We start from the raw sequence: 26,946 nt of genomic DNA, 5'->3' as shown, positions 1-26,946 counted from the left end.
AAACATACACTAAAATGTCACACCTTTAAATCTTCCCTGAACAATATAATATAATTATAATATAATATGATGGAGAAGTAGAATTTGGAAATGTATAGAATTAGAATATCTTAATAGATTTGCCCCCCCAAAAAAATTGGTAAGTGGGTGAAGAAAGGGGGACATTATAGTTACAACATAAAATTAATTGTTATTATTTTGTCATGATCCACTTCCTTTCTATACCGCTATATAAAAATCTCAAATAATTGAAGTATCACAATATAATATAAAACTATCTATCTTATTATTATATAATCTGTAATAATAGATATTTTTGTATTATAATAAAACTATGTTATTATTATATAATCTACAATAATAGATGCGGGAGGCAGTGGAAGACAGAAGTGCCTGGCGTGCTCTGGTCCATGGGGTCACGAAGAGTGGGACACGACTAAACGACTAAACAACACAACAATAATAGATAGATAATTTTGTATTATATAATCTATAATAATAGATATTTTTATATTTCAATTTAATCAATATGTAAACTGTGTAGCAGACGCTCTAGAATATCGTACTGCATAGATATGGCTCCTCCTTTATCATTAATAACAATACATAATTACAACACCCTAATTTTATTATTTTATTCCCGTTCGTTTCTAGGCTGCTCTGTCTTTTTTAAATTAAAAATCTCAAGGTGGTTTACGGTGCATGGAAATGTTGACACTGCAGGAAGGTGTCAGTGTTCCTAATGATAAATAATTAAAATTTATAATTAATTATACAGAGAATGAGAATATCATAATAATAGATCTGGCTCCCGCATCAAACAGCTCCATGTATAATTGTCATTTTATAAAATAAGCCTACATTTGTATATCCTCCATCCTTTCTCTTATGAAAATCGGGATGTCCTGTTCAATAATAATAACAATAATAATTATAATAATAAGTTTTATAAAATAGGTTTACTGCCACAGACCGTCCAGCCTTTCTCGGATGAAAATCGGGACGTCCTGTTCCATAATAATAATAATAATTTCCATAAAATAAGTTTACTGCCACAGACCCTCCGACCGTTCTCTGATGAAAATTGGGATGGCCTGTCCTTTTATAGGACCAGACCCAGAAAAGGGGGGCACTATACACACACACACACACACACACATGCTTGAAATCCACCGCATCTCCCCCTATTTCCTCTTCCTTCACTCCCCCCCCAATATATGTTTGTGTGTACATATATAGATATCTGTGTGTGTGTGTAAATTCACTTGGAAATCTACCGCATCTCCCCCTATTTCCTCTTCCTTCACTCTTCCCACCAATACATGTGTGTGTGTATATATACAGTCATACCTTGGATTAAATATGCTTCGAGTTGAGCGCGTTCGAGTTGCACTCCTCGGCAACCTGGAAGTAACGGAGCGCATTACGTCCGGGTTTCGCTGCTTGCACACTCAAAACGACGTCACACACATGCACAGAAGCGGCGAAAAGTGACGCGTGCGTGTGCAGACGTGGCCGTCGTTACATTTACCTCTAGATGCGAACAGGGCTGCGCAACGGATCCCGTTCGTATCTAGAGGTACCACTGTGTGTATCAATTCACTCGAAATCTACCGCATCTCCCCCTATTTTCCTTCACTCTTCCCGACCCCAAATATATATGTGTGTGTGTGTATATGTGTGTGTGTGTGTGTGTGTGTGTGTATATATATATATATATATATATATATGATATATGTTTTTGTGTGTGTGTGTATATATATATATATATATATATCTGTATATGTGTGTGTGTGTATAAATTCACTCAAAATCGACCCCATCTCCCCCTATTTTCTCTTCCTTCACTCTTCCCCCCCAAAAAAACCGGCTGGCATCTCCCTCTTCCCCCCTTCCCAGGATGCCCCCCCGACCATTCTCTTTTCTTTTCCTCCCCCCCCCCATAAATCATGCGGGGCGTGTTTGGACGGGGGGCCAATTCCACTATAAATGGTTCATTTTCCTCCCTTTGAAGGATCCTTCCTTCCTCCTCGGCCGCTTCCTTACCCCCCCCCACGATCAATAATCCCCCCCCCCCGAAGTTTCAGTGCCCGCCTTGAATATTTTACAACCCCCGGATCAATCGAAAGAGCCCCATGCAAATGCAAAGCCGGCCTTTTATATTGTGGTGGGAAAACCCAAAACAAATAATTACCCCCCCCATTGCAACCCCTTTATTCTCCTTTTTCTTCCTTCTATCCGGCTTCCCCCCCTCTGTCCGAAGGTCATTCGAAGGTCCTTCTTAATAATATTTTTTTTTTTTTTACTTATAGCCCACCCTCCCCAGCCGAAGCCCGGCTCAGAGCGACTGAGAACAATAAAACAACATGAGATAGGCTTAGGATTTAAATTTGTAAGGACAGGAATTAAGATGTCTAAAGCCACATTAGAAAGAATGAAAGATGTTAAGTGATCAAGATAATTTGAGAAGATTGATTTTGGAAAACTGTTAAAATGATATATAAAACTGTTAAAGTGATATACAATGAAATTCAACCAGGGGGGTTTGAGGAAGTCACTTAACAATGTTATCAAGATTGGTTTAATTACAAATAGGATGTATGTTTGCTTCAAAAAAATTTGGACAATTAATAATTTTTTTTGGAAACCCCCCCCAAAACAATAAAATAATGCATCGTTCTAAAATCTGTTCATTCTGAAATCAGTTCAAAATCAAATTAATGGCAAACATTGGGCTAGAGTTCGGTGAGGTATTAAAGGAGGGGGTCAGGCTGTGCCTTGGCCAAATGTCGCAATTGCACCCAAACCAGATTTTTTGGGTTTGCAGCCCTCATCCCTTAGGAAGCGGGCGGCTGCAAAACTGGTCCCCCCCTCCATGCAAGGAGCAAAGCAATCAGAATTGCAGTCAGAATTGCTGCAAAAAAAAGCCCCATTGCAAACCAGGCTGATCCTCCAAATTTTTTGCAAAAAAAAAAAAGAGAACGGCGCTGGAGATTCTATCCCTTTGCAAATCGACATATAATAATAATAATAATAATATTAACAATAGCAACAGCAACAACTCCTTTCTCTTCCTTCTATCCCGCTTCTCCCCCCCCCCACTTCCAAAGGTCATTCGAAGGTCCTTGAGTCTCAATTGCACCCAAACCGGATTTTTGGGTTTGCAGCCCTCTTATTATTCCCTTAGGAAGCGGGCGGCTGCAAAACTGGTCCACCCCTCTGTGCAAGGAGCAAAGCAACGGAGACACGTTTGCAATCGGAATTGTTGCAACCCCCCCCCCATTGCAAACCATTTCAAGTTGAATTACTGAAAGAAAGGAACTTTTCAGTGGTATTCTAATTTTTCAAGTTTCACCTGTATTCCAAATTAGTCATGAAATTATTCTGTCCCTTTGCAAATTGACGTTTGCAGACCTTGAGACACAAGCAATCGGAATTGTTGCAAAAAAAACCCAAGCCCCATTGCAAACCAGGCTCCAAATTTACGTGCTTTCTGTCGTTTGCAAAAGAGAGAGAGAGAGAGAGAGAGAGAGAGAGAGAGAGAGAAACAGCGATGGAGATGCAGCCGCCATCGAAATTATTCTTTTTTTTAAAAAAAAATCATTTTTGTTAAGTTTTCCATTTTAACAGTCCAATCTAATCACATGAAGTATTCCAAATTAGACCTGAAATTATTCTATTCCTTTGCAAATTTACATTCAATAATAATAATAATATTTGTTATGTGTACCCTGCCCTCCCCAGCCAAGAGCGGGCTCAGGGTGGCTAACGCCAGATAGAAAAACCAGTTGGTTGAAATGCAACTTAAAAACAAGATTAAAATACAACATTAAAACATCAAAACATTCAAATACGGCCTCGTTTCAATGGAAACTCAAATCAAAAACAAGTACTGTAGTCAAAACAAAAAAATTCCTTCCAGTAGCACCTTAAAGACCAACTAAGTTAGTTCTTGGTATGAGCTTTCGTGTATCTGATATCTGAAGAAGTGTGCTTGCACACGAAAGCTCATACCAAGAACTAACTTAGTTGGTCTTTAAGGTGCTACTGGAAGGAATTTTTTTGTTTTGACTATGGCAGACCAACACGGCTACCTATCTGTAACAAGTACTGTAGATATTCTTTTTTTAAAAAAAATATTTTTGTTCAGTTTTTCATTTTCACAATCCAATCCAATCACATTAAGTATTCCAAGTTATGCATGAAATTATTCTATCCCTTTGCAAATAGACGTTTGCAGACCTTGAGTGGTGCCCCTCCCCCCAACGCAACTCCCGAGTAGGGCCGGGGGAGGCCGGGCGGCTTGCGTTTCCGGCTGAATTTCACCCAATTTGTGTGTGTGTGTGGGGGGGGATTTCCGTTGCAACTTGACTGTCTCCACTCACTCGAACCCGGGACCCTGTGGTCATCTGGGGTCTCTCCTTTGGTCTCCTCCGCTAGTGGTCCAGACCGGGGTGGGGGGAGACAGGAGAATGAAGCTGCTGTTGCGGCAACAGGAGAACAAGACTTTTTTTTATTGTTGTGGCAATACTGAGCCTTTTCTTTTTCCTCTTCTTCCTTTTCCTCCTCCTCTTCTTCTTCCTCCTCTTCTTGCAGCAACGCAAGAACAAATCTTTTCTTTTTCTGTTGTTGTGGCAACACTGAGCCTTTTCTTCCTCCTCCTCCTCCTCCTTTTTCCCTTTTCTTCTTCCTCTTTCTCTTCCTCCTCCTCCTTCTTATTTTCTTCTTCCTCTTCCTCCTCCTCCTCCTCCTCCTCCTCCTCCTCTTCCTCTTCCTCTTCTTCTTCTTGCAGCAACACAAGAACAAACCTTTTACTGTTGTTGTGGCAACACCGAGCCTTTTCTCTTCTTCTTCCTCCTTCTCTTCTTCTTCTTCCCCTTCTTCTTCCCCTTCTTCTTCCTCTTTCTCCTCCTCCTCCTCTTCTTCTTCTTCTTCTTGCAGCAACACGAGAACAAACCTTTTTTCTTGTTGTTGTGTCAACACCGAGCCTTTTCTCTTCTTCCTCTTCTTCCCCTTCTTCTTCTTCCTCCTCCTCTTCTTCCCCCTCCTCCTCCTCCTCTTCTTCCCCTTCCTCCTCTTCATCTTTTTCTTCTTCGTCTTGCAGCAACACGAGAACAAATCTTTTCTTTTTCTGTTGTTGTGGCAACACTGAGCCTTTTCTCTTCTTTTTCTTCTTCCTCCTTCTTTTCCCCCTTCTTCCTTTTTCTCTTCCTCCTCCTTCCTCCTCCTCTTCTTCTTCCTCTTTCTCTTCCCCCTCCTCCTGCTCTTCTTCTTGCAGCAACACGAGAACCAACCTTTTACTGTTGTTGTTGTGGCAACACGAGATGACTTTTCCCTTCTTCTTCTTCCTCTTCCTCCTCCTCCTTCGTCTTTCTCTTCTTCTTCCTCCTCCTCTTCTTCCTCTTCCTCCTCCTCTTCTTCTTGCAGCAACGTGAGAACAAATATTTCCTTTTACTGTTGTTGTGGCAACACTGAGCCTTTTCTCCTCTTCCTCCTCCTCCTCTTCTTCTTCCTCTTCTTCTTCTTCCTCCTCCTTCTTCCTTCTCCTCTTCTTCTTCCTTCTCCTCCTCTTCTTCTTCTTCCTTCTCCTCCTCTTCTTCTTCTTCCTTCTCCTCCTCTTCTTCTTCCTTCTCCTCCTCTTCTTCTTCTTCCTTCTCCTCCTCTTCTTCCTCTTCCTCCTCCTCCTCCTCTTCTTCCTCTTCTTCTTGCAGCAACGCAAGAACAAATCTTTTCTTTTACTGTTGTGGCAACACAAGAATAAGACTTTTCTGTTGTTGTAGCAACACCAAGCCTTTTCTCGTCCTCCTCTTCTTTTTCTTCCTCCTTCTTCTCTTCCTCTAACACAAGAAGAAGCCTTTTCTTTTATTGTGGTTGTTGTTTTGCTGTTGTTATTTTACTTTCATTGCTTAAATTATTATTCCTGTTCTTGAATTTAAATACAGTGGTACCTCGGGTCACATACACTTCAGGTTATATACGCTTCAGGTTACATACACTTCAGGTTACAGCCTCCGCTAACCCAGAAATAGTGCTTCAGGTTAAGAACTTTGCATCAGGATTAGAACAGAAATCGTGCTCCAGTGGCGTGGCAGCAGCGGGAGGCCCCATTAGGTAATAATAATAATAATAATAATAAATTTTATTTATATCCCGCCCTCCCCAGCCGAAGCTGGGCTCAGGGCGGCTAACAACAATGAAAATAGTCCAACATTCTAAAACATTCATTATAAAATTAATTAAATCAAATTAAAATCAAATTAATGGCAACCATCAAGCAAAATTTTGTGCAGATTGCCAGAGGAGGGGGTCAGGCTGCGACCTAAAGTGGTACTTCAGGTTAAGAACAGTTTCAGGTTAAGAACGGACCTCTGGAATGAATTAAGTACTTAACCCGAGGTACCACTGTACTGCCATATAGCAGGAGTTCTCAGGGCGCTTCACAGAACAAAAAAATCACACAAAAAAACAACCCCCCCCCACAAAATACACAAAATATAAACAGCAACCCCCCCCCAAAAAACCCCTCACATTTTAAAAGGGCATGGGATGTGGGATGTTTTATATTGTCAACCCGCCTGTGATTTTCGGTATGGGCGGTAAGGAATTTTAATTAATCGTCATCATTGGGGCTTTTACCCCCCCCCAAGAAAAAGAGGTGAGGGGTATTTTACGGGAAGTCGGCAAATGTCGGAAGCGGGCAAGAATAATTGGGGATACAACTTGGACAACGGGGGGAGGGGATAATAATAGTAATAATGATAATAATAATAATAGTAGTAGTAGTAATAATAATAATAATAATAATATAATAATAATAATAATAAAATTTAAGCAGCGGTCTTCTCAGTAGGGCCTTCTCGGTGGTGGCTCCCGCCCTGCGGAACTCCCTCCCACCAGATGTCCAAGAGAAAAACAACTACCAGACTTTTAGAAGACATTTGAAGCCAGCCCTGTTCAGGGAAGCTTTGAATGTCTGACGGACTATTGTATTTTAATCTTTTGTTGGAAGCCGCCCAGTTGGACAGAGTATAAATTATTATTATTATTATCCTTGCTTATAGCACCAACCCATGACGCATCTCTTTCCTGCCCCCCAGGTTTCTACCGGGAGCCACCTACTGAACACGACCCGCCTTCCAGTAAGTACGGACAAGTCTTATTTTAGGGGAAATGTGTAGGGAAGCTTTTAATGTTTGATGCATATTGTTGTTATTATTACTATTATTGGAACAGCATTTCAAACCCTGCCTCCTTTCTCTCCCTAGCTACGGATGTTGAACCGATGAACTCCCCTTCCTCTGTGCTTCCATTGAACGCCAGCAGTGAGTATATTCCTTTTTCTCTCTTGCCCAGGAGAACCAGGGATTTCCACACACATGCATACATATACACGTGTGTGTGTGTGTGTGTGTATACAGTGGTACCTTGGGTTACATACGCTTCAGGTTACAGACGCTTCAGGTTACAGACTCCGCTAACCCAGAAATATTACCTCGGGTTAAGAACTTTGCTTCAGGATGAGAACAGAAATCGTGCTCCGACGGCGGGGCAGCAGCAGGAGGTCCCATTAGCTAAAGTGGTGCTTCAGGTTAAGAACAGTTTTAGGTTAAGAACAGACCTCCGGAACGAATTAAGTACTTAACCCGAGGTACCACTGTATATGTTTGTGTGTGTGTATATATATCTATATCTGTGTTTGAGTATGTATATGTGTGTGTATATATATATATATATATATGTGTGTGTGTGTGTGTGTGTAGTGTGTGTATATATGTGTGTGTGGTTGTTTATATATGTATATGTGTGTATTTATATATATGTATATATACACACACATATATGTACATGTGTATGTAGTGTGTGTGTATATGTGTGTGTGTGTGTGTATACACCCCCCCCCCCGTATTTTTTGCTCTATAGGATGCACCGGACCACAAGACGCACCTAGTTTTTAGAGGGGGTAATCAAGCCTCTCCCAGAGCTTCTGAGGCTGCCGGGGGAAGCCCGGGTCCCCCCCCCCCCCAGCCCCAAAGAGCAAAGAAGCCAAGACAGCGAGCAGGATCCATCCCACTGGCTGTCTTGGCATCTGCCATAGCCGTGCGCTGCCTGCGCTTGTCGGGCCTTTAGGGGGAAGCCCGGGGTTTCCCCAGCCAGCCCCAAAGGGCGGCTCAGCGTACAGCGGGCAGGCTGTGCGCAACCTGTCCGCTGCTCCCTGAGCTTGTCAGGGCTGGCTGAGGAAGCCCCAGGACCACACATTCGCTCCATAAGATGCACAGACATTTCCCCTTAGTTTTTAAGAGGGAAAAAGTGTGTCTTATGGAGCGAAAAATACGGTGTGTGTGTGTGTGTGTGTGTGTGTATATACATACATACACACACACACACAGTGGTGCCCCGCAAGACGAATGCCTCGCAAGACGGAAAACTCGCTAGACGAAAGAGTTTTCCGTTTTGGAGGTGCTTCGCAAAACGAATTTCCTATGGGCTTGCTTCGCAAGACGACAATGCCTTGCGAGTTCCTGCGGGTTCCCCCCCCTTTTCTAAGCCGCTGAGCCTCTTAGCTGATCCGATAAGCTGATAAGCCGCTAATAGCGCTAATCCCAGTAAGTACGCCTCCCAGTAAGTACGGACAAGTACAAATCCGTCAATGGGCTTGCTTCGCAGGACGAAAAAACCGCTAGACGAAGAGAATCACAGAACGGATTCTTTTCGTCTTGCGAGGCACCACTGTATATATATATATACACACACATACATACTGTATATATGTATATATACGGGGTGGCGCCGGGGTTATTGGGTTTCCGCCGTCACAGTTTTTCGATTATGCGTTTTGCGGTTTCGTCTTTTGAGATTCTTATTCCGCGAACCGCCCAGAGACCTGCAGGTTGAGGGCGGTATGCCAATTAAAATAATTACACTCACGGGGGGGGGGGGGGCGGGATCCTGTCATGAACAAACCATAAATTTGTTCGTTTTAACAAAAGGGGGGAAAGGCTATGTAAAATTGCACAGAAAAAATAAACCATTAATTTGTTTTAAGAAAAGAAAACCCACCGCTATGTAAAATCACATAGAAAAAACACCATTAAATTGTTTTAAGGAAAAAAACTACAGCTATGTAAACTCACCTGGAAAAGTTTTGTGCTCTATGGCGCCATCTATTGTCACATGTTTATAATGCATTCAAAGGGTTTGTGGGGGTTTTTTGTACTAAGGTAGCAGAGTTCGGCTGTTGACGATAGTGATGTCCTCGAATCCCTCCGACGTTTCTCCCATGAAAACAGAGGTGTCTTCCATGTGACATTTTAATGTATTTTTAATCTTTGTTGGAAGCTGCCCAGAGTGGCTGGGGAAACCCAGCCAGATGGGTGGGGTACAAATAATAAATAATAATAATAATAATTCCCTCCGACATTTCTCTTCTAAAAACACGGGCCTTTTAGCATACACATTGACATTTCTTCCACAAAAACATGGAGATGAGTGGGGTATAAATAATAAATTACTACTATTATTATTATTATTCCGTATCATCCCATCCTGGCACTTGTTCCGTGAAAACATGGACGCCCTATCACCTCCGATGTTTCTCCAACGAAAATATTGGTGTCTTTTCATTCCCCCCGAAATTTATTGCATGAAAATACGGGGATGCTGCCGTCCTGTGCAACATTTTCCCCTTAAAAATACAGTGGTACCTTGGATTACATACGCTTCAGGTTACATACAATTCAGACTCTGCTAACCCAGGAATATTACCTCGGGTTAAGAACTTTGCTTCAGGATGAGAACAGAAATCGGGCAGCAGCGGCGCGGCAGCAGCAGGAGGCCCCATTAGCTAAAGTGGTGCTTCAGGTTAAGATCAGACCTCCAGAACGAATTAAGTTCTTAACCTGAGGTACCACAGTATAAAAAATCCTCTAAGCACAGCTTTGCTGGCATCTCAAACGATCTTTAAGTCAGTCTCCTTATTTAAATTGAAATTGAAAAATTTTAAAGTCTTCATTTTATGGATCAATGGTCCAGTTGGATAGTAAAATTCGTGTTAAATTGCTGTTTTAGGGGGTGCTTTTCATCGTCTGGAATGGGTCAATCCACTTTCCATTACTTTCAATGGGAAAGTCCGCTTCAGGTTAAGAATGCTTGAGGTTAAGAACGGACCTCCGGAACCAATTAAGTACTTGACCTGAGGTACCACTGTAGGGATGTTTTCCAATTTTTGTAAAAATAAATAAATTATTAACTGTTTTCACATAACAAATCATTCCAACAATTGTATTTCCCCCCATTTCCCCCTCCCATCTCCCCCACATAACCCTATTACTCAGTTCCTCTTTCTGATTTATTAGCACACATTATTCTTTGCGTGTGATAAAAATGTTAAAAATCTCCAAATTATCCGTCTGTTATATTAACAAATAAATTAGTGTCTCTTGATTCCAAATCTGCCAAGGAGTCCCAATTCATTTTGATGTTCTGCCATCCCCTCCGACGTTTCTCACGTGAAAATAGAGATACCATCCCTTCCAAAGTTTCTCCTGTGAAAATAGTGACATTCTACCATCCCTTCCGACGTTTCTCCCATGAAAACAGGGACAGTTTCCATCCCCTCCGACATTTATCCCATTAAAATACAGATAACATTTCTTCCGACATTTCTCCCATGAAAATAGTGACATTCTACCATCCCTTCCGACATTTCTCCCATGAAAATAGGGGTGTCCTACATCTCTTGACATTTCTCCCATGGGAATATGGATGTTCAACTATGGGGTAAAATCCGCAAGAAAAGGTCAACAACTTTGGGGTAAAATGGTAAAAAAAGTTCCACAACATCAATCCTAAAAAAAGGCCCTCACACACGTTCCCGTCATCAAATCTGGCCCTCTTGCAAAAAAGTTTGGGGACCCCTGTTCTGGGACATTTCTCCCCTAAAAAAATGCACATCATCCCCTCCGACGTTTCTCCCATGAAAATAGGGTCGTTCTGCCATCCCTTTCGACGTTTCTCCCATGAAAATAGGGACGTTCTACCATCCCCTCCGACGTTTCTCCTGTAAAAATAGGGACGTTCTGCCATCCTATCCGACGTTTCTCCCATGAAAATAGGGTCGTTCTGCCATCCCTTTCGACCTTTCTCCCATGAAAATAGGGACGTTCTACCATCCCCTCCGACGTTTCTCCTGTGAAAATAGGGACGTTCTGCCATCCTATCCGACGTTTCTCCCGTGAAAATAGGGACGTTCTGCCATCCTATCTGACCTTTCTCCCATGAATATTCAGATACTGTCCCCTCCGATGTTTCTCCTGTGAAAATAGGGACGTTCTGCCATCCCCTCTGACTTTTCTCCCGTGAAAATAGGGACGTTCTGCTATTCTATCCGACGTTTCTCCCATGAAAATAGGGACGTTCTGCCATCCCTTTCGACGTTTCTCCAATGAAAATAGGGACGTTCTGCCATCCCTTTCGACGTTTCTCCCATGAAAATAGGGACGTTCTACCATCTCCTCTGACTTTTCTCCCGTGAAAATAGGGACGTTCTGCCATCCTATCTGACCTTTCTCCCATGAATATTCAGACACTGTCCCCTCCGACCTTTCTCCCATGAAAATAGGGACGTTCTGCCATCCCCTATGACTTTTCTCCCGTGAAAATAGGGACGTTCTACCATCCTATCCAACGTTTCTCCCGTGAAAATAGGGACGTTCTGCCATCCCTTTCGACGTTTCTCCCATGAAAATAGGGACGTTCTATCATCTCCTCTGACTTTTCTCCCGTGAAAATAGGGACGTTCTGCCATCCTATCTGACCTTTCTCCCATGAATATTCAGACACTGTCCCCTCCTACCTTTCTCCCATGAAAATAGGGACGTTCTGCCATCCCCTATGACTTTTCTCCCGTGAAAATAGGGACGTTCTACCATCCTATCCAACGTTTCTCCCGTGAAAATAGGGACGTTCTACCATCCTATCCAACGTTTCTCCCGTGAAAATAGGGACGTTCTGCCATCCCTTTCGACGTTTCTCCCATGAAAATAGGGACGTTCTACCATCCCCTCTGACTTTTCTCCCGTGAAAATAGGGACGTTCTGCCATCCCTTTCGACGTTTCTCCCATGAAAATAGGGACGTTCTACCATCCCCTCTGACTTTTCTCCCGTGAAAATAGGGACGTTCTACCATCCTATCCAACGTTTCTCCCGTGAAAATAGGGACGTTCTGCCATCCCTTTTGACGTTTCTCCCATGAAAATAGGGATGTTCTACCATCCCCTCCGACGTTTCGCCCGTGAAAATAGGGACGTTCTACCATCCCCTCTGACTTTTCTCCCGTGAAAATAGGGACGATCTGCCATCCTATCCGAACTTTGTCCCATGAATATTCAGACACTGTCCCCTCCGACGTTTCTCCCATGAAAATAGGGACGTTCTGCCACCCCCTCCGACGTTTCTCCCATGAAAATAGGGACGTTCTACCATCCCCTCCGACGTTTCTCCCATGAAAATAGGGACGTTCTACCATCCCCTCTGACTTTATCCCCTTGAAAATAGGGACGTTCTGCCATCCCCTCCGACGTTTCTCCCATGAAAATAGGGACGTTCTACCACCCCTTCCGACTTTTCTCCCATGAAAATAGGGACGTTCTACCATCCCCTCCGACATTTCTCCTGTGAAAATAGGCACGTTCTACCACCCCTTCCGACGTTTCTCCCATGAAAATAGGGACGTTCTACCATCCCCTCCGACATTTCTCCTGTGAAAATAGGGACATTCTGCCATCCCCTCCGACGTTTCTCCTGTGAAAATAGGGACGTTCTACCATCCCTTCTGACGTTTCTCCCATGAAAATAGGGACGTTCTGCAATCCTTTTCAAATTTTCTCCCGTGAAAATAGGGACGTTCTGCCACCCCCTCCGACGTTTCTCCCGTGAATATTCAGACACTGTCCCCCCCGACATTTCTCCCATGAAAATAGGGACGTTCTGCCATCCCTTTTGACGTTTCTCCCATGAATATTCAGACACTGTCCCCTCCGACGTTTCTCCCATGAAAATAGGGACGTTCTACCACCCCCTCCGACGTTTCTCCCGTGAAAATAGGGACGTTCTACCATCCCCTCGGACGTTTCTCCCGTGAAGATAGGGACGTTCTGCCACCCCCTCCGACGTTTCTCCCATGAAAATAGGGACGTTCTACCATCCCGTCCGACGTTTCTCCCGTGAAAATAGGGACGTTCTACCATCCCCTCCAACGTTTCTCCCATGAAAATAGGGACGTTCTACCATCCCCTCCGACGTTTCTCCCATGAAAATAGGGACGTTCTACCATCCCCTCCGACGTTTCTCCCGTGAAAATAGGGACGTTCTGCCATCCCCTCCGACGTTTCTCCTTTGAAAATCGGGACATTCTACCATCCCCTCCGACGTTTCTCCCGTGAAGATAGGGACGTTCTACCATCCCCTCCGACGTTTCTCCTTTGAAAATCGGGACGTTCTACCATCCCTTCCGACGTTTCTCCCATGAATATTCAGACACTTCCCCTCCGACGTTTCTCCCGTGAAAATAGGGACGTTCTGCCATCCCCTCCGACGTTTCTCCTGTGAAAATAGGGACGTTCTACCATCCCTTCCGAGGTTTCTCCCATGAATATTCAGACACTGTCCCCTCCAACGTTTCTCCCATGAAAATAGGGACGTTCTGCCATCCCTTTCGACGTTTCGCCCGTGAAAATAGGGACGTTCTACCATCCCCTCTGACTTTTCTCCCGTGAAAATAGGGACGATCTGCCATCCTATCCGAACTTTGTCCCATGAATATTCAGACACTGTCCCCTCCGACGTTTCTCCCATGAAAATAGGGACGTCTGCCACCCCCTCCGACGTTTCTCCCATGAAAATAGGGACGTTCTACCATCCCCTCCGACGTTTCTCCCATGAAAATAGGGACGTTCTGCCATCCCCTCTGACTTTATCCCCTTGAAAATAGGGACTTCTGCCATCCCCTCCGACGTTTCTCCCATGAAAATAGGGACGTTCTACCATCCCCTCCGATGTTTCTCCTGTGAAAATAGGGACGTTCTGCCATCCCTTTCGACGTTTCTCCCATGAAAATAGGGACGTTCTACCATCCCCTCTGACTTTTCTCCCATGAAAATAGGGACGTTCTGCCATCCTATCCGACTTTTCTCCCATGAATATTCAGACACTGTCCCCTCCGACGTTTCTCCCATGAAAATAGGGACGTTCTGCCATCCCCTCCAATGTTTCTCCTGTGAAAATAGGGACGTTCTGCCATCCCTTTCGACGTTTCTCCCATGAAAATAGGGACGTTCTACCATCCCCTCTGACTTTTCTCCCGTGAAAATAGGGATGTTCTGCCATCCTATCCGACCTTTCTCCCATGAATATTCAGACACTGTCCCCTCCGACGTTTCTCCCATGAAAATAGGGACGTTCTGCCATCCCCTCCGACGTTTCTCCCATGAAAATAGGGACGTTCTACCACCCCTTCCGACTTTTCTCCCATGAAAATAGGGATTCTACCATCCCTTCTGACGTTTCTCTCATGAAAATAGGGACGTTCTGCAATCCCTTTCAACTCTTCTCCAATGAAAATAGGAACGTTCTGCCATCCTATCCGAACTTTGTCCCATGAATATTCAGACACTGTCCCCTCTGACATTTCTCCCATGAAAATAGGGACGTTCTGCCACCCCCTCCGACGTTTCTCCCATGAAAATAGGGACGTTCTACCATCCCCTCCGACGTTTCTCCCATGAAAATAGGGACGTTCTACCATCCCCTCTGACTTTATCCCCTTGAAAATAGGGACGTTCTGCCATCCCCTCTGACGTTTCTCCCATGAAAATAGGGACGTTCTACCATCCCCTCTGACTTTATCCCCTTGAAAATAGGGACGTTCTGCCATCCCCTCCGACGTTTCTCCCATGAAAATAGGGACGTTCTACCACCCCTTCCGACTTTTCTCCCATGAAAATAGGGATTCTACCATCCCTTCTGACGTTTCTCTCATGAAAATAGGGACGTTCTGCAATCCCTTTCAACTCTTCTCCCATGAAAATAGGAACGTTCTGCCATCCTATCCGAACTTTGTCCCATGAATATTCAGACACTGTCCCCTCTGACATTTCTCCCATGAAAATAGGGACGTTCTGCCACCCCCTCCGACGTTTCTCCCATGAAAATAGGGACGTTCTACCATCCCCTCCGACGTTTCTCCCATGAAAATAGGGACGTTCTACCATCCCCTCGGACGTTTCTCCCGTGAAGATAGGGACGTTCTGCCACCCCCTCCGACGTTTCTCCCATGAAAATAGGGACGTTCTACCATCCCCTCCGACGTTTCTCCCATGAAAATAGGGACGTTCTACCATCCCCTCTGACTTTATCCCCTTGAAAATAGGGACGTTCTGCCATCCCCTCTGACGTTTCTCCCATGAAAATAGGGACGTTCTACCATCCCCTCTGACTTTTCCCCCTTGAAAATAGGGACGTTCTGCCACCCCCTCCGACGTTTCTCCCATGAAAATAGGGACGTTCTACCATCCCCTCTGACATTTCTCCTGTGAAAATAGGGACGTTCTACCATCCCCTCTGACATTTCTCCTGTGAAAATAGGGACGTTCTACCACCCCTTCCGACGCTTCTCCCATGAAAATAGGGACGTTCTACCATCCCCTCCGACATTTCTCCTGTGAAAATAGGGACGTTCTGCCATCCCCTCCGACGTTTCTCCTGTGAAAATAGGGACGTTCTACCATCCCTTCTGACGTTTCTCCCATGAAAATAGGGACGTTCTGCAATCCCTTTCAAATTTTCTCCCATGAAAATAGGGACGTTCTGCCACCCCCTGCGACGTTTCTCCCATGAATATTCAGACACTGTCCCCCCCGACATTTCTCCCATGAAAATAGGGACGTTCTGCCATCCCTTTCGACGTTTCTCCCATGAATATTCAGACACTGTCCCCTCCAACGTTTCTCCCATGAAAATAGGGACGTTCTACCATCCCCTCCGACGTTTCTCCTGTGAAAATAGGGACGTTCTGCCATCCCTTTCGACGTTTCTCCCATGAAAATAGGGACGTTCTACCATCCCCTCCGACGTTTCTCCCGTGAAGATAGGGACGTTCTACCATCCCCTCCGACGTTTCTCCTTTGAAAATAGGGATGTTCTACCATCCCTTCCGAGGTTTCTCCCATGAATATTCAGACACTTCCCCTCCGACGTTTCTCCCGTGAAAATAGGGACGTTCTGCCATCCCCTCCGACGTTTCTCCTGTGAAAATAGGGACGTTCTACCATCCCTTCCGAGGTTTCTCCCATGAATATTCAGACACTGTCCCCTCCGACGTTTCTCCCATGAAAATAGGGACGTTCTACCATCCCCTCCGACGTTTCTCCCATGAAAATAGGGACGTTCTGCCATCAAGCGATTGATTGGAAACTTGGTGCTGTGCGATTCCAGCTATGACCTTTGGAGGGGTGGAGAAAAACATTCAACAATGGAGGCCTAGGCAAGGGGCCGGGGGCCGGAAAGGGAGCCAGCTTCGGACCCCACATTTGCTCCGTAGGACGCACAGACCTCTCCCCTTCCTTTTTAGGAGGAAAAAGTGTCTTGCGGAGCGAAAAATATGGTAGTTGCTTTCGAAGGCAGTACTGGACCGTTTGCCTACCCCTGCCCTGAACCGAATCTCCCTGCCCATTTCGAACCTGCGCCTGGGTCCCTTCCCCAGGCGGTGGCACCGAGGTCCCCTGGACCGCCTCTCCCGGTCTGCCCCACAGAGGACCTTAAGGTCCATAAATAGCAACACCCTAGAGGTCCCGGGCCCTAAGGAAGTCTGATTAGCCTCTATTGCTGCAAAGTTCTTACAAGCAATTTGTCCTCAAATATAATGCTCGACTGCCCCTCAGTGGCCAAATGTGGATTTGCAGCATGTCCTAATCCTGCTCTGTCTCCCTGAGCTGTTCACACTGTGCTGTGCTCCTGTGATGAGGCTGCATTTTAACGTTGTGTTTTAATCTTGTTTTTTAAGTTGCATTTCAATCAACTTGTTTTTTATTGGTTGTTAGCTGCCCTGAGCCTGGTATTGGTTGGGGAGAGCAGGGTAGAAATAAAATTTATTATTATTGTTGTTATTATTAAAACTGCCCCATGTCCCCTTCGTTTCTCTGCGTCCCCGCATCTCACCCGCTGCTGTTTCCTCTCTTCCCCCCCCCCTTGCAGGCGACCGGGCAGAGCAGCGCACCTGCCTGATTTGCGGCGACCGCGCCACCGGCCTCCACTACGGCATCATCTCCTGCGAGGGCTGCAAGGGCTTCTTCAAGCGCAGCATCTGCAACAAGAGGGTCTACCGGTGCAGCCGCGACAAGAACTGCGTCATGTCCCGCAAGCAGCGCAACCGCTGCCAGTACTGCCGCCTGCTCAAGTGCCTGCAGATGGGCATGAATCGCAAAGGTACCTTGGGGGTTGTTCCCTGGGGCTGGGCTGGGGTCGGAGGTGGTAATAGTAATAATAAGAAGATCTGGGAAGGGGGGGAAGGGGGGGGGTAAAGACAGCAAAAGTGCAAGGAGAGGATACAGGAAGACTAAATCAGTGAGGAAAGAAATTAGGCAAAAAGGAGGAGCAAAAAACTGCTCTAGCTAAGGAAAAGATACTAAGGCAAACGAGGGGAGAAGGGAGTATTGAAAGGAAGCAGCTGGTTGGTGGGATCAGGGGAGAGATAAGGGACTAGCGATAAAGGAGGCCGCCTGGGAGGGGGGGAGATGAAAGCCCATGGACCCTGAGGATTTTTACATTGGGTCACCCCAAATTCACCATCAGATCACATAGCATGTCCATGGCTACAGCCTACACCAAAAATATCACACATCCACTTTCCTGGTGCTGCAATGGTGCAAAAATGTGGATCCATAAGCACGGATCCACATGGATCCTCAGGATTTTTGCTTTGGGCTACCCCAAACTCTCCGTCAAATCACATGTCTGTGACCACAGCATGAACCACCAAAATCATACATCCGCTGTTTCATTCAGAATATTTTTTTTCTTGTTTTCCTCCTCTAAAAACTAGGTGCGTCTTATGGAGCAAAAAAACCAGTTTATCCTACCGTCCCCAGCCAAAACTGGGCTCAGAGCGGCTAACAACAGTAAAGCCAGACAACATTCTAAAATCATTCTAAACTCAAATTAATGGCAACCATTGGGCTAGAGTTCTGTGAGGATTGCCAAAGGAGGGGGTCAGGCTGTGCCTCGGCCAAAGGCCTGGTGGAACAGCTCTGTCTTGCAGGCCCTGCGGAAAGATGTCAAGTCCCGCAGGGCCCTGGTCTCTTGTGACGGAGCGTTCCACCAGATTGGGGCCATGGCTCTGGTCGAGGCCAGCCTAGCCTTCCTGTGGCTCGGGACCTCCAAGATGTTTTTGTTTGAGGACCATGGGACATACCAGGAGAGGCGGTCCTAGGCCATATAGGGCTTTCAAGGGTTAAAACCAGCACCTTGAACCCGTTCCTGTCCTCCACCAGGAGCCAGTGCAGCTGGTATAGCACCGGGTGAATGTGATCCCGCGACGAGGAACCCATAAGGATTCTCGCCGCGGCATTCTGCACCCGCTGGAGTTTCTGGGACAGTCTCAGGGGCAGCCCCACGTAGAGCGAGTTGCAATAATCCAGTCTGGAGGCGACCGTCGCGTGGAGGTAGCTCAGCGCACGTCCTCCGAGTTTCCTAATCGAGCCCTCTGTGGAGGACTCGCCCCAGGGCCTTTGGGGAGCCCCTCGCTCTTGTGCCCGATAATATACGATAATAATAATAATTTATTACAGATACCCTGCCCATCTGGCTGGGCTTCCCAGCCACTCTGTGCGGCTTCCAACAAAAGATTAAAATACCGTAACCCATCAAACGTTCAAAGCTTCCCTAAACATGGCTGCCTTCAGATGTCTTCTCAAAGTCTGGTAGTTCTCTTGGACATCCGGCGGGAGGGCGTTCCACAGGGCGGGTGCCACCACTGAGAAGGCCCTCTGCTGGTTCCCTGTAACTTGGCTTCTAACAGCGAGGGAGCAGCCAGAAGGCCCTCTGCGCTGGACGTCCAGGCAGAACGATGGGGGTGGAGACGCTCCTTCCGATACACTTGACCCAGGCCCCAAATTAAGAAATCTGTATTTTTCAGGTCACCAGAGCTGCCAAGCTCTTCCTTGGGGCGATTTCAAAGTTGTTAAGGCTTCTTTTGGTGGGGCAGTGGCCCTCAAAATTTGCCGACGGAAACTGCATAGGAGACTAACCCCCCCTTTTTTTTTTGCTCAAAAAATTCAGGAGAGAACATCATGCTTAACGGGACTGCCCCTCCTGATATGTCCTGCAGAGGACCCTAAGGTCCATGAATAAGAATAGCTTAAAGGTCGCAGGACCTAAGGAAGCCAGATTATCCTCCACCAGGGCCAGGGCCTTTTTAGTGGTGGCTCTGACCTGGTGGAACGCTCTGTCCCACGAGACTAGGTAGGGCCTGTAAGACAGAGCTATTACACCTGGCCTTCAGTTTGAATTAGCCTGATCCTTCTATGAAGAAACCCTTTCTGAGACCCCACATTTAAATTCTTCCCTGGTCTCCTTGCTGGCCCCAGTAGGACCAACTTGGCCGGTTAGCCTTGGCAATCATTTGATGTCTATGGACTGAGATTCCCCCCCCCAAAAAAAAGACCCCCAAATCTTTGAATTTTCTTGATATTGATGCTGCATTTATGTTGTATTATATGCTGTTTTTAAGTCACAGTGTTTTGTATTTGTTGTTAGCCGCCCTAAGCCTGTTTATTAAACCGGGAAGGGTGGGGTATAAATTTATTATTATTATTATTTATTATGCACGGGAAAACACGTATATATTTTATGTGTTTGACATCGTCATGTTGCTTCCTTTTTTCCTTCTCCCCCCTTTCCCAACCTTATTTCCTGACACTGATCTTTTGGTTTTATCTGGCCGGGCTGGAGTGTGAAGTGGATTTTTAACGTCTGCCAAGGGGGTTCTGTTGTTGAGAATTTCGAGGAAGGAAGCAAGCAAGGAAGGAAGATTCCCCAGAAACTTTTTTAGCAGGGGTCTTCCTAGGTCCTAAAAAAAAAAAAGATTCCCCCAGACCCTTTTAGCAGGTCTTTCCAGGTCCAAAGAAATAAAGATAGTGGCATCTACGAACAATTTTTTTTTTTAAAAAAAAAGCTCTGAAACGTTTTGAAAAAGAAGTTGAGTTTTGTATAGCTCCCTGTCTAGCTCTAGTGATTAAAACATTAATGTGTTAACATTGCATTTCAATCTTGTTTTTTCAGTTGCATTTCAATCCACTTGCTTTGATTATTGGTTGTTAGCCGTCCAGAGCCCGGCCTTGGCTGGGGAGGGCGGCGTATAAATAAAATGTTTTATTATCATTATTATTATTATTAGTGCCCCCTTTGTATATTGTGCTTTAAAACCCTTGCCTTGCAGCCGAGTCCTGGATGTGAACCCAGAGGCCCTTGCTCGTTTCGCAGGGAGTGGCGTGGAAGCGAAACCCACGCATTGTTTCATCGCTGCAGTCCCCCCCCCCCGCAAAAAAGGGGCAGGGGATCGGGAGCCGCGTGCGAAAGTCTGCAAAGCGGATTGTCTCCCCTCCCGGGGCGCTGGGCTTTTTTGGGCGGGGTCGTTTGCCGCTGCGGCTGAGACCGAAGGGCTGTGCTGGCTAGGACCGAAGGGCGAGGGGCGCAGGATTGGGGGGCAGTGGCGGCTGGGGAGAGAGCAGCCGCAGTCCTAGAGCGCAACCACTGGGGGAGCCTGCTTGGATCACTGGCCCACAGGCAGAGGCCAAACCGCCCCCACTATCTCTCCTGAGGATCTGTTGGCCGGATCGCCCAAAATCTGAGAGTTATGGGCACCATTCTTTCACTCCATTTCTCTCCCGAGGATCCGTTGGCCGGATCCCCAGAATCCGAGAGTTACGGGCATCATTCTTCCGTTCTGTTTTCTCTCCCAAGGATCTGTTGGCTGGATCCCCCGGAATCTGAGAGTTATGGGCATCATTCTTTCGCTCTGATTTCTCTCGAATTTCAGGTGATCCAGCCAACAGATCCTCGAGAGAGAAACCGGCGAGAAAGAATGGTGCCCATAACTCTTGGATTTTGGAAATCTGAAATTTACAGGCACCATTATTTTCATCCGCTTTCTCTTCCAAGGATCCGTTGGCCGCATCAACTGAAATCTGGGAATTATGGGCCCTGTGCCAGGGAGACGATGCTTGCCTGCCGGCCCGCCTTTCCTCTCCTGCTTCAGCCCAGCTTCTTGGCCTTTCCCTTCGGCGCCTCTGAGCGCCATTTCGACTTCTTTTCAATTAAAAATATATATAAATTTATTTTCCGTTTTTGTCGCGGTCATGGACTTCCAATGCTAATACGTATTAGGCTTCCCTCCCCCCCCTTTGTGGTTCCTTATCCATTTAAATCAGGCACCCCCAACCTTCAGTTTCCGGGTGGCCCACCCCTCCCGCCCCTCCCGTGGCAACGGGCGGGGGGAGGCCGGGGTGCCCGTGGGCCAGTCCCTAACCATCTGCTCTTGCTGCCTTCTTGTTTTTCAAGCAATTCGCGAAGATGGCATGCCCGGAGGCAGGAACAAGAGCATCGGACCTGTCCAGGTGAGCGGCCGTTGGGTTTCTCTCAAGTAGGCACCCCCCAAAACCTTCGGCCCTCCCGATGTTCGCGTGCTGCCAAATAGAGCAGTTCTTTCCAAGGATTATCGGGACAAAAGGAACGAGGAGGCGGAAGGGGAAGCGAAGCAGTTTTATTAACAAAACCTACCCGGCAGGGGCTACCCAGTCTCCCCTTCAGCTGCCCAGAGCCCCCCAGGTAGAGCAGCAGGAGAGAGACCCCAGCCGTCGGGTCTCCCACCCTCGGGTCCTTTGATTTGGGTAGAAGCCCCTCCTACCTTGCGGCTTTTATAGCCTGCCTTGATGTCATCCAGGACATCCGGCGTCAATCAGGGTCAGCCCCGGACCCCAAGACGGAATTAACGACGAACGAACAATTTTTCCCAAAGTCGACTGTCCCCGGGCACCCAGTACAGGCGCGTGAACGGAACCGGGCAAGGGATAAGAATGTCCAGAAGAGGTGGAAGACCCTCGCCCGAAGGATTGGGTTCTTCTGTGCCGGCTGCAGGGAGACTCTCAGCCGCTCTGTCTTGATTCCATCTCAGGGTCCTGGGCTAATCACAGGTCACACCAGGTGCCCTTGATGACGCCCAGGAAGAAAAGCAAATCAGCAGTCGAGAGGAACAAAAACTAATCCATTCAAAAGTACGCCTTCTGACAAGGATTACAAACTCCAATAGAGATTGCAAACTCGAACGGAGATTGCAAACTCAAACTCATAAAGTCGTGGATGTCTTCATTTCAATCATTGAGCAGAAGTTGGAAGTCAATTACAGATTAGAAACCAGGACAACGTTCTTATCCTTTGCCCGGTTCCATTCATGGGCTGGCCCTGGGTGCCCGGGAGCCATTGTCTTTGGGAGAAGATCGGTTGTTCATCCTTAATTCCATCTTCCATTTATTTGTTAATAAAACTGTTTTGGTTCCTCTTCCACCTCCTCATCCCTTTTGTCCTGATCTCCTTGGGAAAAACTGTATTTGGCAGCGCAGTTTGGGACTACAATTCCCATCCTCCCTTGCCGCTGCTCCTGTTAGCTAGGGATTCTGGGAGTTGTAGGCCCCAACATTGGGAGGGCCACAGGAGAGCACCAAACCTTCCCCGGTTGGCACATTTTCTCACCGCCTCCCCCCGTTTTTGTGTGCGCTTGGGTCGGGGAGGGCGCCCTTTTCCAGAACGCTGCTGGTGGCCAGACCTTGGGCCGCGTCGGCGCTCCTGCCTCCCGGTCCTGCCGCCCTTGCCCGCCCCAGCCAGCCCCCCGGGAGCTGCTTCTCCCAAAGCCAGCACCAGCCCTTTGGTCCGTGCCAAGCCCTCCGGAAAGCTAGCTGCACCGCAGTTTCCGAAGCCGCCCGGGGAACGTCCGCTTGGTGGGTGGGGTGACTTGCCCGGAGAGGTCTTGCGAAACTCTGGGTAGTTTAGGTCCTGGCCAAGAGAAGGCGCCCAAAGGCTCATGCCAGGCTGCGGTGTTTTTCAGGGGCGGGGGCCGCGGCGGCAATGTGCAACGGCACCTTTGGGGAGTCTCTGGCCTCGCCCTCCAGCAAGCTGTGCCGCGGATTCTCCCCACAAGGCACGGCTGGAGAATCCAGGTAACGGGGGTCCCCAGAGAGGTGGTCCGGCTGCCCCCTTTTTCCTGGGTAACTTCTGAGCTGATGGGGGCCTGCAATTTTTGGAGCGGTCAGGGGAGAGAATTCATTTCCATGAAAGGGATTCAAATTTCTGTTCTGTGTTTTTAGCCGTACGCTAGCAGAAAAGCATCGTTTAAAAATCTGTAAGAAATGTTATTTGTAGATAAGCGGCCCCCAAAACAGCCAGTTCCCAGCAGAAAAAACTATACAGTGGACGCTCGGGTTGTGAATGTGATCCGTTCACAACCTGCAGCGTCTGGGCGGGTTGCGATCCGGCACTTCTGTGCATGCGCAAAGTGCGATTTAGCACTTCCGCACCTGCGCGACTGCCGAAACCCGGAAGTAACTCGTTCCAGTACTTCTGGGTTCCGGCGGTCCGCAACCCGAAAAAACGCAACCTGAAGCGGCTGTAACAGTATGGCTGTATATTTGTAGATAAGCAGCCCCCCAAAAGCCAGTTTCTGGCAGAAAATACTCGTGCGATTACCCTTGGGACATTGTAAGGTTGTTGAAGCAAAACACTCTCTCTCTCCCTCTCTCTCTCTCTATATATACACACCCCGTATTTTTTGCTCTGCAAGACTCACTTTTTCCCTCCTAAAAAGTAAATGTGTGTGCTTCTTATGGAGTGAATGCAGGCTGCGCAGCTATCCCAGAAGCCAGAACAGTGAGAGGGATTGCTGCTTTCTCTGCGCAGCGATCCCTCTTGCTGTTCTGGCTTCTGAGATTCAGAATATTTTTTTTCTTGTTTTCCTCCTCCAAAAACCAGGTGCTATATATATATATCTCGTTTTGCTGCAACACGCTTACAGTGTCTGAAGGACGTTGCTAAGGCCCTTGTAAGGCCGTTGCTAGAATAAAAACCCGCTTGAGCCGCCAGGTGTAAGAGCAGGAGGAGCTTTCTGGAAGAGAGTGTCCTAGGACGTTGCTAAGGCCCTTTCAAGGCCGTTGCTGGAATAAAAACCCACTTGAACTGACTCGTGAAAGAGCAGGCGGAGCCTTCTGGCACAGGGTGTGCTCAGCTGAGCGGTGAGCGCACTTCGCTCCACAGGGTAGCAGCTGAAAGGCTGGCAGGGAGCTGGCGTGGCACAGCAGGGGGGGTCCCGCTCTGAGAACCCCTTCTTCCCTTCGGCTCGCTGGCCGCTCGACCCTTGGAGGGGGGCAGCTTGAGTAAAGGCCGGGGCGTGTGCATCTCCCTCCTCTCCTTCTCCCCGCAGATCTCTGAGGAAGAGATCGAGAGGATCATGTCCGGGCAGGAATTCGAAGGCGAGGCCAACATCTCGTGGAGCAACAACGGAGACAGCGACAACAGCTCCCCTGGAAATGGGGTCTCGGAGAGCAACCAGCCCTCGCCCGTCTCAACTCCGTCGTCAAGGTAGGATGCTGGGGGGGGGGGGATTGCGGGGAAAGGTTCTTGGGCCGGACGAGAGCGGGAGTCGGGGGGTTAGGAGGCAGTTCTCGCACTCAGGCCCAGTAGCCTACCGGGGTGCAATCGGCACGTTGATTATTAACATTATTTATTAAATTTATGTACCTGGGGGTCTCGATTACTGTCTTCAAGGTGGGGGGCTGGGGGAAGATGCTCAGTGGGTTTGGGGGGGGCTATTGGGTCGTCGTTATTTTGATTAGGTATTTTGTGGTTTTATATAGATTATTGTTAATAATAATAGTTAATAAAGTGGGGGTTTGGGGGGGTTTCATGTTGATTATATGTTTTTATGCTGATTACATGGGGCTGCCCAGAGTGGCCGGGGAAATAACAAATTATGGCGATAACGTTTTGGGTTTATAATATATAAACCCACTAATAAATATAATAATAATTCTATAATAATAAATAATATATTTTTATTTATGCCCCAGCCGAGACCGGGTTCAGGGCGGCTAACACTGAATATAATTGCAATTTTATATTTTGATTTTGTTTCGTGAACTGTATAGGGCACTGCGGGCCAGATGCCCTCCAGCTGTTGTCTGGACTACAACTCCCATCATCCCTAGCTCCCAGGAGCAGTGGTCAGGGAAGATGGGAATTGTAGTCCCCAAATAGTCGGAAGGCCACGTTTGACTCCCATCAAATCAAATATCTTTAATACGGTCAATGACCAGCAAGCAACTTATAAAATAAAATATGACAATCTAAGTACTATTATACTACGGATAACAGTGGAGATATGGCCAAATCACAAAATTGGTACTTATGTTTATGACCAGGTTTTGACTTTTAAGGTTTTAAGGATTCAATTCAAATGTCACTACTGTTTATTATCGTTCCTTCGATGTTTGCAATTTGAACTCCGTTGCTGTCATCATACTCGTCTTATTCTTGTTGCAATGCAACAGTACTTTGCCACGGACCTGTTGATTTCGGGCTCTTTGTCAGCTAAGAGGTGTCTGATGTAGGTGTTGTCTGTACTACGCAGTATTTTCCTCAGAATCGGCTCGATCAGCTCTTTTTTTAGTCTCGATATAATGGGCAATATAAGATGACATGCCCGATGGTTTCTATTTCGTTGCTGTTACAGGGACATAATCTTTGTTCGATCGCATTAAAGCGGGCCCTGGTTTGTAATGAGTGTTAGAATGATGTGGTTATAGAAATTAAATGGAGTACAGCTGTAAAGATTAAGTTAAAAGAAAAGAAAGGATGACAATTGGATAAAATTAAGGGTGAGGTTATAAGAAGGGTAAGTTATAAGAAAATAAGGTTTTGAAGTTATACTTGTTTTTTTTGTGTTTGTGTGTATTGTTTTGTCTGATATAATTTCTAAAATCTCTCTCTCTCTCTATATATATATATTTAAAAAAACAGGTCCTGGTTTGACTCCCATCATCCCTAGCTCCTAGGAGCAGTGGTCAGGGATGATGGGAATTGTAGTCCCCAAACAGCCGGAAGGCCACGTTTGACTCCCATCATCCCTAGCTCCCAGGAGGAGTGGTCAGGGAAGATGGGAATTGTAGTCCCCAAACAACTAGAGGGCCACGTTTGACTCCCATCATCCCTAGCTCCCAGGAGCAGTGGTCAGGGAAGATGGGAATTGTAGTCCCCAAACAGCTGGAAGGCCACGTTTGACTCCCATCATCCCTAGCTCCCAGGAGGAGTGGTCGGGGAAGATGGGAATTGTAGTCCCCAAACAGCTTGAGGGCCACGTTTGACTCCCATCATCCCTAGCTCCCAGGAGCAGTGGTCAGGAAAGATGGGAATTGTAGTCCCCAAACAGCCGGAAGGCCACGTTTGACTCCCATCATCCCTAGCTCCCAGGAGCGGTGGTCAGGGAAGATGGGAATTGTAGTCCGCAAACAGCTAGAGGGCCACATTTGACTCCCATCATCCCTAGCTCCCAGGAGCAGTGGTCAGGGAAGATGGGAATTGTAGTCCCCAAACAGTTGAGGGCCACGTTTGACTCCCATCATCCCTAGCTCCCAGGAGCAGTGGTCAGGGAAGATGGGAATCGTAGTCCCCAAACAGCTAGAGGGCCACGTTTGACTCCCATCATCCCTAGATCATAGGACCAGTGGTCAGGGATGATGGGAATTGTAGTCCCCAAACAGCTAGAGGGCCACGTTTGACTCCCATCATCCCTAGCTCCCAGGAGCAGTGGTCAGGGAAGATGGGCATTGTAGTCCCCAAACAGCTAGAGGGCC

At 46.9% G+C, this 26,946-nt stretch overlaps 1 protein-coding gene across 9 annotated transcripts in view; it reads left to right on the top strand.

Annotated features, from left to right (window-relative positions):
- The window catches only part of NR6A1 (nuclear receptor subfamily 6 group A member 1), a 68,744-nt gene that overhangs the window by 2,827 nt on the left and 38,971 nt on the right, over positions 1 to 26,946 (top strand). For 8 of the 9 annotated variants that reach the window (XR_014521588.1, XR_014521589.1, XR_014521590.1 and 5 more), the window contains 5 exons: positions 7,098 to 7,139; positions 7,266 to 7,322; positions 17,249 to 17,479; positions 21,611 to 21,666; positions 24,519 to 24,676. Coding sequence is in view for 6 of the 9 variants with exons in the window: in XM_083485878.1 (XP_083342004.1) it covers positions 7,098 to 7,139; positions 7,266 to 7,322; positions 17,249 to 17,479; positions 21,611 to 21,666; positions 24,519 to 24,676 (544 nt within the window). In the remaining 3 variants the exon portion in view is untranslated. Of the gene's footprint in view, positions 1 to 7,061; positions 7,140 to 7,265; positions 7,323 to 17,248; positions 17,480 to 21,610; positions 21,667 to 24,518; positions 24,677 to 26,946 lie in introns of all 9 variants that reach the window. The other variant, XM_083485882.1, reaches the window with a different exon arrangement.

Source organism: Podarcis liolepis (assembly GCF_965112155.1).
Source record: "Podarcis liolepis genome assembly, chromosome: Z".
Taxonomy (NCBI): domain Eukaryota; kingdom Metazoa; phylum Chordata; class Lepidosauria; order Squamata; family Lacertidae; genus Podarcis; species Podarcis liolepis.
This window is presented reverse-complemented; position numbering and strand designations above follow the sequence as displayed.